The sequence below is a fragment of the Sparus aurata genome, chromosome 11 (genome assembly GCF_900880675.1).
Source record: "Sparus aurata chromosome 11, fSpaAur1.1, whole genome shotgun sequence".
NCBI lineage: Eukaryota > Metazoa > Chordata > Actinopteri > Spariformes > Sparidae > Sparus > Sparus aurata.
Genome location: NC_044197.1, coordinates 13,668,237 through 13,680,767, shown reverse-complemented (window position 1 = coordinate 13,680,767; position 12,531 = coordinate 13,668,237). Strand labels below are relative to the sequence as shown.

The 12,531-nt window shown below is 43.1% G+C and overlaps 1 protein-coding gene across 1 annotated transcript in view; it reads right to left on the bottom strand.

The window, feature by feature from the left end:
- Positions 1-950: 950 nt before the first annotated feature.
- The window catches only part of cpamd8 (C3 and PZP like alpha-2-macroglobulin domain containing 8), a 46,583-nt gene continuing 35,002 nt past the window's right edge, over positions 951-12,531 (bottom strand). The window contains exons 36-44 of the mRNA XM_030433310.1: positions 11,623-11,879; positions 11,430-11,517; positions 8,311-8,385; positions 8,006-8,111; positions 7,700-7,810; positions 7,404-7,616; positions 5,670-5,744; positions 3,277-3,478; positions 951-2,017 (exon numbers count right to left, since the gene is read on the bottom strand). Coding sequence (XP_030289170.1) covers position 2,017; positions 3,277-3,478; positions 5,670-5,744; positions 7,404-7,616; positions 7,700-7,810; positions 8,006-8,111; positions 8,311-8,385; positions 11,430-11,517; positions 11,623-11,879 — 1,128 coding nt within the window. The 3' untranslated portion in view covers positions 951-2,016. The remainder of the gene's footprint in view (positions 2,018-3,276; positions 3,479-5,669; positions 5,745-7,403; positions 7,617-7,699; positions 7,811-8,005; positions 8,112-8,310; positions 8,386-11,429; positions 11,518-11,622; positions 11,880-12,531) is intronic.

The window sequence follows — 12,531 nt, the reverse complement described above, 5'->3', positions numbered from 1 at the left end:
GTGCACGCTCAAAAAACTCAAGAGGTTGTGTGTACACAACTGACACACACACGTTCATGCTTTGTGTCTCCAACACAGGAGCATGCCAGGGATCAGAGAGTCGGTTATCAAAGCAGACGGCACTCTGAAGCAGCAGGGTTGTAATACAGCTCGCTGCTGACAGGAAATTATCTCCAGACTTAACTAGCCTTTCAAAGGAAATGGAGCAACACAGCTTTCATGAACAACTGCACAGCAGCTCCTCTGCTAGTGGAGCAGACAGACGTACTGTGCTGCAGCTGTAGAGATCATATTGTTCTTAAAAGATGTTTCAAGGTGTCTCTTCCCTGAAGTTGTAGCTGCATAAGCTAAAACAGAAGCAGGAGGGGCAGAAGACACAACTCAAATCCAGGTAATCCGAATTCAAGAAGGCCTATTGGGCTCCTATTTTTTTTCTCCTTTTCTTTGTTTTATATAGGTCCTTGAGAGTTGAAAAGGTCATTGTAACAGAAGCTCCTCTTTCCCGCAGAAATCACCGCTCCTGGAACACCTCGTCAGTAGTCTTGCTTTTAATTCAGTGACACCACGCCACACATTTGCTCAAATTAGTGCACAGCATCTAGTTTGGCACGCAAGAATTAATTTAGCAAAGCTGCTCTGTTGTAGTGAGCAGTGCTGACTCAGGCATTCACAAGCTGACCTATCAGAGCAGACTGGGTATTCAGGCCTGAAGAAGACAGGTGCTAAGACAGAGGGGGAATACAGAGCTGCAGCACTGGACAGTATGAGAAAACTGATGTGTTTTTTCGCACTAAAGCATGTAAAACTATACTAGTAGTACCCCAAAATAAAATGATGAACCTAAAAATGAGCATAATGTGTATTCTTTAATGACTCGACACATGAGCAAGTCTTTTTAAGCACAGTGTAAAAACCTGAGTGAGAGTGTAAAGTCAACAAAAAGCAAAGCCTTGGATCGTATACAAATTTTATTCTTGTTTGTTTTAAAAAGCACAATATTTGATAGGAATAAGGGCTACATTTAATCCAATTTGGTACATTTACAGGAATTTGAAACTTCATTCTTGATTTTTTTTAAGTTGATTGCTTCACGAATCAAAATTTAACAAAAACAAAAAATAGCTTATGAACTGTACAATCAAATCTCAAGGTAGGTAAGGTGAGAGGTGACTTGAGAGTAGATGATGCTTTTCCAGAAACATTTTTTTTTTTTCGTCCCGGTTGGAAAAGTGGTCCAAAGACATACATCATGTAACTGTAATGTCAGTCCCCGTTATCTTTCCTTATGTTTCCTGTCGACCTCTACTGTGCTGTCTAATAAAGGCATGAAAGAAAAAAATCTGAAAAATGAAAAACATTTGAGCTTATGTTTCTGTAAAGCATATGGTTAGCATATGTCTTTTTTCCAGCAGGATACCAGCAAAGGAATTTCATCAAACATTTCAATAATTGGGTTAAAGCTTGCTATGAAAGAAAAAAAAAAAAAAAAGCCTTTGACAGCATAAATCTTTTGTTTGAACTCAAAGAACCACAAGGGAAAAAAAAGTAGATCATATGGGCGGGCAATGACCAAAGAAAAAAAGATATAATCTCTAGCTACAAATAAATACCACAGATAGAAAATATAACAAAATATTTTGCTTAAAGTCAGGTGTAATTACAAACATAAATACTTGATTATTTGTTCTAGTGATTATAAAGGCAGTACAGTGGATAAAAAAGACGCTATGGTGCCTATCGGTGACTCTGAGGCCGGAGGAAGAAACACTGAAGTCTGGAGGACTCTAACTAATTCAATAGCAGTCATGCACACAGTCACATCCAACCACACACACCGCTGTATAAAGGCATCGGCACACACACTCTCACACAGAGCCACACTCTCAGTCTCCAGACTCCACTGTCTCTCCCTCTTAGGCCGAGCGAGTCCCGATTCTCTCTTCTCTTTCCATTCACTAGCATATTCACAAATAATGTACAATTTGGAGGCGGGTATGGCTTCACTCTGTGGGCGTTTCTGTGGACGACAAGAACACAGGACACACTTTTATTGTAAGATCAACTCGGACACAGTCAAAACCTCTCTCACAGAGCTGTAGATGTCTGTAGTCAGAACCTGTTGAGAGACTGCGTCGTATAACTGCAGGAAACTGTTAAACCTATTATGCTTTTTCATTTTCGTCCTTACCTTCAGTGTGTTACATAGATTCCTGTGCATGTAAAAAGGTCTTGAAAGTAAAAATGGTCAAAGTCTGCGCCAAGAGAAGCTCTTCCCTCCCACAGAAAACACCGTTCCTGAAACGCTTTGTCAGCAGTTCTAAAACTCTGTATTAGATGACCACTTCTGACCTTATGATATACTGTAGCTATCACAACGGCAGGTTAAACCTCTGTTTATGTTTTACGATTCACTCTTTTTATCATCACCAAGTCCCAAGAAAGGACTGAGTGACAGGTACTGTAGGGGATTCTTCACTATAATGAACATGGGCACTGTAGTTTAATCTGGGTTAAACCCACATACATTTTCATGAGGCTGTAGACACTCACTAGAGAGCCAATTGTGTATTCATCCGCTTCAGAGAAAGTCCCCAACAAATGCCTTACTTACTCCTGCTTGAGTGATGTTAGTTGGACTCTGTAAGGACACTCCCACACAGAGTTTAAAAGCCTGCAACTCCCCTCCAGCTAGTTACAACTGAAGAAGCCTCTGGGATGAGAGGTAAAACGTTTTGAAGAAACTGAAACACGTCCAGTTGCCTATGAAACAGCACTTACCCCGACCTGGATTACTGAGAATCCAGGTCGTTAAATCTCAAAAGTTCACATTTCCCACTTCAGAGTCGTAAGTGCATCTTCTTTATGGAGGATATTTTTGGTCATAATCAAAATTGCAAGTCAAAATCTAAAATCAAAAGAGATCAAATTACAAAGATTCTTAGTTTACTATACTACAAGAATATAGGGCCATTATTTGAACTTCCAAAAAGTGTGAAAGTGTAAAATGATCATTTAAAGTGTAAAAGGAAGTCAATGGAAAACAGGAAGTGAAATCTAAAATGCAAACGATTAAGTGGAGATGCCATGCAGTGTTAGTTTTGCTTCTCTGTGGGATTTGTGGACAGAAAGAAATACACAGAAATCAAACTACACCAGCAGTATCCATTAAGCTCTAAGCAAAACACACTAGAAACATGGCAGAGATCCATGAACCCCAAGTCTGATTGAAAATCAAGTCAGTGCAGAACAAGCAAAAGCATGATGAGCCACTCATACCATCGCTCAGGGGTGTTTTTTGTGTCCAGTGTGGGTAGCTGGGTATCTGCTGGCAGGAGCCCCATCTGGTCTACATCCCCTCCACCTTCAGGAAGGTGTAAATGGTCCCCTCCGTCTGCATCGGCGAGGAAAGGCTCGGAATCTGGGTCGTATTCATAGGAGTAGTAGGACACCTCTGCCATGGACCCTTGCTCCTCTTCACCTAGGGAGATTGGAGTGCAACACAACATAAGGGCTGGTAGAGACAAGACCTTGACTAGGTACCATTGGCCCGGGGATCACAATATTTGATAAACAGCAAAGACACTTTTGATTTAGGAGCTGAATATGAAAGAACAGGGTCTTATGGAGACGTAGGCTTACACTTAGGAAATCTGAAATGGGTTGAACCTTAAAGGTACCCTGTGGAGTTTTTGACCACTAGTAGTGTTGATATGTTGGAGCAGTGCGGTTTTATATATGTTTTCTGAGAACACAGACGCATGCATGTGATCTGATACGCATTCCTTATGGTCTTATTTTACACCTCTATTTGACAAGTAGCAGCAACGCGCAAAGAAACAGTAAAGCCACTGCAAAGGCAGGGCTTTCGACACATTTGTTAGACTTCAAGGATACCCACAATGCTTTTTGGTGAGAAACACTGAAAAGGAAACATACATTTTGCTGCTTGACTCCACAGGGCCCCTTTGATATCCTCTACATCTGAAACTCATGCAGCAGTACCCCGTCACAGACAGTAGGGGTCCCTCCCTGCTTAAAATGTTGCATTCTCACATACCATGCTACTGTAAAATCACACTTTCTGAATTTGCATTTTACTATAAGCACCCATCAGTCCACTGTGGCCAGTTCTTTTAATCTTATAATCCTTATGGCACACGTTCAGCTTGAATCTAAACAAACACAAACAAGCGCACAAAAACGTCATGTCAACGTTGGATTCTTCAAAGTGAGATATTAAAACTTCACATGAAGGAAAATGTTCTCTCAAATGAAGCGTGTATCCATTATACTGTATGAACGTTGTCCTCTGGTACAAGTTCACTAATAAGACAAGTCTGCACAAGGAAGCTAATTCCAGAGCTTCAGCTTCCTCCGCTGTTCCAGTGGAAACTGTCATTTCCTTGGCACAGCCCGCCTTCACCTATTACACTCTGGGTGCACTTAGCGGGCATGTCGTCAACATTCTAATGGTTTACAATGACTGTGTTTTTACAGTACTTGTTCAATCTAATCAGCCCAGGGTTATCATATTATAGCTGTGTGTGTGTGTGTGTGTGTGTGTGTGCACGCGGGAGAATTTGCCTGTGTGAACATGCAATACATGTGTGCGTGCATGTATATATATATACATATATATATATATGTGTATATATATATATATATATATATATATACGTGTATGTGTGTGTGTGTCTGTGTGTGTGTATGTGTGTACATAACAGCATTCCTGTGGTGAGTGTGAAGCGTTAGCTTTTGTACTAAGGAGGCTTTGACTGAGAGAAGCTTTGTGGGGCTGCAGCTACCTACCTGGAGCTGCAGGCTGGGAAACAAGTCGGTGCAGGCTGTGCCACATCACACACGCACGCACACACACACACACACACAAACACACACACACACACACACACACACACACACAACTCAAACATTCATCGGAGAGGACCTTCAAATGTTACACACACGTAGCACCACATGCAATCCGTGCACACACAGCACGCACACTTCTGCAACTTGTGAATGACTGCGGTTCCTTTTTAATGTTCTCCCTGCCAAGTGTAACACAGCTACATCCTCCCTCCGCACGCAGCCAAACATCCTATCAGGAATTCTCTGGCTGCCTCGCTGGAAGTGGCAGCTGATCTAAGCTCATGGCAGAGCAACAATCAAGCCCGCAGTGTGAAACCTATCCACCTATTTATCCCGCCGATTGTAGACATGATGTGGTGGCAGCGGAATGTGCTGCCACTTACTCCACCTACGTATCTACTTTCTTCTTTTCCACCTTTCTCCCCTTCTGCCCTGCTCTTTCTCTCTTTTCCTTTTTCATCTCGTCTCCTGTTCGTCCCTCTCTGACTATGTTTCTCCCCTTTCTTTTCTCAGTTGCACACCCTTTCATCTCTTTGTCCCTCACTCCTTCTTCCTCCCATTCTCCACAGTACAAAAGAAAACACACGCAATTCACAAACGGATGCAGAATCTGAATTTAAAAAAGCTGCAGAATTCAGACAGCAGATAAAAATGCAGCTCACTCTCAGAACATGTATATAGGTATATACATCACAAGCATAATAAAGAGGATTGAGGAGAAATCGAGAGGAGAGTGGACGGGGGGCAGACGGGAGGTGATGCAAAGCCAAGCAGGGAAAAGGTGTGGTTGATGAAGTTACCTGTTTGTACAGGCACTGAGGGCTGCTCAGTTTCCTGGCTTGCTATTGGTTGCCTGTCCTCCACCGTGGTCTCCACTGGAAATAGAAACAAATGCAAACACACACACACACACACACACACACACACACACACACACACACACATATTAGATTATCCACATTTATGTTTCTGCCACAGCACCCTGAAAAAAAACAAAAAACAAAAAAAAACAAACTAGTAATGATTTCAACAGAGTTTCAGTGTTGCATAATCTAAATACTGCCCAGAAGCATTATCCACCCCACTGAGCAACACTTCTTGGCAAAACAATGATGTACACTCAGTCCCAACAGAGGCCTGCATTAAAATCTTTCCAAAAATAGCAGGGACCAAACCATAGCCAGAGGGGCCATCTGTGGAAACAAATTGTATCTTTTTCCTTTTCAAAACAGGGAAACGGAGGCACGAATGTCCCCCACACAAGCATACACAAACAAACAAGGCCGGGGAGCTTGAAACAAAAATACGACTCTTTTGATAATCTACAGCATGACCACTTGGCACAAACCGAGGTCTTTTCCCACCAAAGTTTTGTCTATGCCTTTTCCCCAATCTGCCTCGCAACATGAAGGCTCCTTTGTTGTTGGGCTGTGCGTCGGAAAGGAATGTGACAAGGATTTCAAAGGGCTGGACAAAAGCACTCTGTCATTTGGAGAGAGCCCTGTAATACAGCACAGAGTGGGGGGGGGGGGGGCGGGGGGGTACGACGAGTAGCTCTCCTCAGAAAACTCATCCAGTAATCAGCTCGACACCTGAACAGCTGTTTCTACAGTGCAGATCATGGCACACACACAAACACACACACACACACACACACACACACACACACACACACACACACACACACACACACGGGAGCATTGATACACTTTCACGTGCATACGTACGGACGCGCACACAGTGGACATGCGGATGACTACAAACTCACGAGTTATAGCAAATCCATCCGACCGTATCCGTGAAGAACACGAGCGTTCCTGTGAACACACTCATACAAGCGCATACGTCGTTCCTCTTAAGGAAGGGAAAACTTCTGTGAGAGTTACAGTCGTGAATGATGTCTGTCACGCTGCCAGTGTCATCTCCAGTTGACCCAGAAGCTGTTTTTCAACTGATCAAATAAACATGTTGACTGAAGCCCTGTCTCTGTACAGCTGTGTCACTCTCATTCACCGTTGTCACTGTTTTGGATGCATTTAGCTAGGATGTTAGCAAACTATGTAATAAGATGACCCCCTCCCCTTCATAATCCTCTTAAAATTGTTGAACAAATTGAACCCCTTTTCCACCAACATAGAAACGGTTCTGTTTCCGGTTTTTGAACAAAATTAAGGTTGTTTACTTTACAGTTACTTCAGCATTACCAAGTAAGATAGAACTAATTGAGGTTGTGCAAGCTAAACTCACTGAATTTTTATGTAAAGCAAAGTGACTTTGTCAGACTTTACGTTCGCAATCCGAAAAGTTGCAAACCAAAAAAGCAGGTTTCTCTTGACCTTAAGTGTTCATGTCATGTTCAGCTGGTCCTTTGTGCAATGCCCTCTGTTGATGATGCATCCTTGTTTACCATGATTCTGCTCAAAACTACTCAGAAACAGTTCAGGAAGCGTAGCTTATTCGGTGGGGAAGGGGTATCTGAAATGTGGGTCTGGAATCAGGGAACAGCAGTGACTGGACTGTTCTGGCTCTCTTACCATGAGGACACTGGGATAGAGGAACCTGCTTGATGCGAGTCCCATTTCGACAGGCGAACACCTCCATCTGACACTGGTTCTGGTACAGCTGCCCATCCGACCCACAAACTGGCTCCCCATCGTAACCACAGTCCCTGTAGCACGTGCAGCGCTCAAACTGCTCCTCCTCCAGGCAGCCAAACACATTGTTGCACTGGTTCGTCTGCACAAAACCTGCAGGGGAAAAACATGTTTTTTTAATAGACTAGTGGATGTGGGGTGTATGTGAATCCCTTGGGACATAGAATGAGTCTCACCTATCCACTGGTTGGTTGAACTTTCTACCTCATTGCAAGTGGGTCCATCACACAGCTCCCGTGCTAGCGGACTGCTCTCGCTAACGTTGTAGAACCGGGTGGCCTCAAAGGCTGCATGAAAGGCACAGACCCACACCGGCACGTTCACACATCCACACACACAAAACAATGATGACGCTCACCATAACTAGGTCATAAACTTTTCTATGAAAAAGAAGCCACTTCATAAATCATGGTGAGTTATACGGTTTTCCTGCTGTGTAACTCTTTCAAGAGCAGTACTTAAAATATTCATCAGAGGCACACCTGGTTCGTAGTAGTCATAGATCTTGACCGGAACAGGCGCTGTCTTGCCCACAATGTATTCCCTCATAGCTTGAAAGGCCACACACGTCATACACTGGCTGGGGATCTAAGAGGGGGTGACAAACCCAGAAAAAAAATATGTACAGGAACACACAGAAAAGCATACAAAGACAGAGAAATTAAACACACTTTGCACTCACAAAATGTTCCGAATCCTGTGCAAACATTGATGAGGAACCCTCTCCTCACCCAGCATTGCCACACATACAGTATTCTTCAGGCCCTGACGGACACAATGAACTCACCTCATCAAAGTAGAACAACACTTTTCTCCCATTCAGCTCATATCTCTTCAGACCCACACGTTTGTCCATCAGCAGCTGTAGAGGCAGACACGTGAAAAAGCTCAGTTTGTAAACAAACACACCATTTGGCTGAAGCAAATCTGTGCAAACACAGTCTCAAAGAGGCTGGCCTGGGTATGTGTGCATGTGTGTGTTGTTGATGTCCTCGTTAAGCACTGCAGTGGGAAATTATATTTGAAATAATATTTGAAAATAGTTGTGATGCCTCTCAGTTGTTTCTGGCATTGAAACCTAATGCTGGAAACCAGCTCAACATGTGAAATGTTCAAACTTTGAAATGAACCAATGAACCTCATATCTCTCTCTCATGCACTATATCTGTCTGGATTAAGTAAATGCTGTAGCTGATCCTGATGAAAATGAATTTAGACTGTAGGCCTTAACTGATTAGCCGTACAAAATGCACATTCATGGACAGTTAGACATTACATTAAACTTGAGCACTGATATGCAACTTGTAGTCTCGGACATAGAAATAGACATGAATAGTAATCAGCACCACAGCAGACTGGACAGCTCCGTCATATGCAAACAAGGGTTTAATATTCGCTTTATTCGAGATAAAAAAAATGAAAGCGTTAAATACGTAACCAGGCCTTTGGTTGACTCGAATAGGCCTGGGATAACGTAATAACAGAATAGTCCTACAAGCCATTTGGACATGTTGATACTACTGAGTCCTTGCACAATCCTGAATCTGAGCTGTCATAAATCACTGTCAGTTCAGCTGCGATACACCACATTACCTTCTTGTTAAAGGCTAATTAGAGGCAATGAAAACAATCGTGATGTGATAAATGTTGCAAACATGTGACATGTGATTTTTTTACTAAACTAAATGTTTACACCTTGAATGAGTAGCGTTACTGAACTGAAGTCAGTCAGAATCAATGCTGAACTGGCGATGGTAGGAATAGTGATGCGTTCACTTACAGTTGTACGTAATAATGTGAATGTGAACAGAGGTGCGACAGCTTAGTTCAGACACAAAGTAAACCAACTGCAGAGTCAGTGAGAGGGGTGGGAATCACAGAGCAACTCGTAACATGATACTATCACAGTATGTTGCAGACAGAAGCAAAAGTATCATGATAATTTGTCTCACCCCTGATCAGTGACTACAAATCTTTAAACTGAATATAACGGAACAATTCAAATCAACAAGGTGATTCACTATTCATACCTCTGGTACAGTGCCCTTACCACCCTACTGTCAGAGGCCACATGACCTACATTTGAATATGCTCTGTATATGCAAACCATATACACCCTACAGTGACAAGACAGCATTGGTGGAAAATGTACAGGTCACTAATGATGGACTCAACTCTACATTTCTGGAAATCAACAAGGGGCCCATCATAGCTCTCCTCTGGGATCGTATTATCAGTGTTTTATACTTAAGAGAGAGTCTCTGGTATTTGGCGAACCTTGTGCACAAATGTATGATTGGATCAGATATGCATGACCATATCAAGTAAATATGAGTGCATGAATGAGTAATGGGGAAGCTGTTTACTGCAAATTTGAGTGTGTACGTAAAGAGCCAGCAGAGTTAATTCCCCCCACGGGGGGATTTTTCATTCTGTCAAAGGTGGCAGCCTGTGGACAGCAGGGGTTTATGAGGTTCTCAGCCTGAGCTGGCGCCACCGAGGCACACACACACACACACACACACACACACACACACACACACACACACACACACACACACAAACACACACACACACACACATACATGGGTGTTTACAAAAGTATTGTTTGTCTATCTAGCACCTTACATTGCCAATGAACTCCCATAGCTCGAATGTTATACCCGCAGTGTGTTCCGAGTTGTTAAACAAACCTCATTATATTGGGTGATAAGAGGCCGTGGCTGTGGTAGCTCCCAGTCAGTCACTGGACTAATCATTCATGACTGCAGCTTCCATGAAAGCAACTAGACATGACTGTAGAAGCCAAGCTTGCCACCATAAATTGAGGAATGTAAGTGGCAGTCGCGCAGGCAGCAGTAAAACTCCAAGAGAGGCCAGCGGGGCTGTAAACTGAGCTTGTTAGCCACTACAACTCGGGTCAGCCTCGGCTGACACACTCGTAGCAGTATGCGTGTGCGTGTTTAACATCTCCCCAGGTAGCCAGAGAGGTGGCTCTCTTAGAGGTGGAAGCCTGCAGACTAAGGCCCTATAACTGTCCAGTAATGAGGGACAGGCTTCTGATGGGTGGCTGGGGAGCTGACCTGGAACCAGCTCTTAAATTTAACATTAATTTCTCTTGCTCTTCATCTGTACTAACGATTCCGCGATTCACCCATCCATTCTACGTCTGTCCTTTATTCCAGTCCTCTCTAGCTTATTACAGTATATTTGTGTCTTTCCTCTGTCCTTTGCAAACTCTTCTTTTCCTGAAGTCTAAGGCCCAGTGAGGTGTGTGTGCTTGGTTTGTAGGCCCAGAGAGGCCCAGTGACCTCTTGCCTGGAGACATCTGTAACCTCACAGTGCCTGAGCTGTCTCTTATCATACCTGAAAATAACACTATAAAAAAGGACCCATGCCTTAATGACCATTCCTGTGACTGAGAAACATACACATAATATACTTGTACTTCAAGTCTTCAGGAGTTCTTCAGTCAAACAACTTCTTACAATAATGAAGAGGATAACAGGTAAACACTTGACTCCTACTGCAGGATCAACATCCATATGTGTGTGTTTGTTGATGCGGGTACATCAAGGGATCCTGTGTGGGTGTGAATGTGTACACGTGAGCCTGGAGTTTGCAAAGGAGTCTTCAGAGGAAACAGGAGGAGTCTGATGAATTCCATGACATACCGCTCTTTGTCAAATGGCCTCCAGATGTGGGCGCATCTGTCTTTCATTCTACCTGCCTTTGAGTTTCGAGCACTTACCTGACTACTCGCCCTGCCTGTCGAGCAATCGCTGAGCCACTGCGAGGAACAATAATATCAAGTGGATGCGTATGGGTCTGTGTACGTACAGGTCGATGTACAATCTCTAACCCTTTGGCAAAAGTGTGTGCATGTGAATTAATGTGATTACGTACCCTCTCCAAACTTTCAACATCTGCTCTGAAACCAGAAATCATGGGAACTTCTATGACGGCCATGTTGGATGAGCCTGAATGGAGCCACCTAGATAGAGAGTCGGGGTCAGGGGGGAAATTGCTACAAGCAGAACTACGCAACATCTTTATTTGAACGTGTTTTCTTTTTTTTCCTTTTTTTTTTTTGTTTTACCTGGCACAGACTTCCAAGGAGATGTGGAAGTCCATCTTGTCCTGGTGGGCTGCCGGGTCATCATCATCTATGGGTGCCCGTCGCTTCCGGTTAAGCTCAGAGCGGTTGTCAGCGCGGCTCCGGGAGCGTGAGGAAGGATGGCGGGAAGAAGAGGAGGGGGGCTGCAGGTGTCGCTCCTGAAAAGGCTCTTTCAGATCCACCTTGAGCTGGAAGGCTGGCTTGGAGACTGGGTCGGGTAGGTTGTAAGACACATCAATCTACAGAGAGGGCAGTGGGAGGGCAGTATTTAGGAATGATATCTATGACTTTGGCGGATAACCACACCGATACCAATGTTTTATTTATCTTCATTATAAACAATAACTTCACTATTTCTCAGTCTTTCCGCCCTTCATCACACTAGGCCCCATCATTAAAAGAATAAAAAGTCATACAAATCTATGAAACTACATTTGATATTACCTCTTTTCACATCACATCATGTTTATTATTATTTTGCTTACTAGCCTGAAAATAGCCCTTTTAACCCCCATTGCAACTACTACTTAATGTAGTCTTATTTCCTGATAGGCGGATAACAATCAACAAGGCAAATTTCAGCCATTACAGATGCTCGGGTGATAAACAAGTACATCCCAGGCCAATTAGAACATATGACTTCACAAAGCTGCTAGAATGGCTATAGTCTGTATATCTGTGTTTTATACTGTTCCCAAGTATACCTTATTTTGGCTTCAGCTTGACTTTCTTATATAAGGACATGACCAACAACAAGCGCAGACTTTGTGTAGTCCTGATATAGAGACATTAATTTGTTTGCCAAGTGTTCAGTATGTGTTTGAGGCATATTTTGGTATGAAGAAACAAAATTAATACGTTTTGGCATCGGGGACTGAAAACAAACTACTT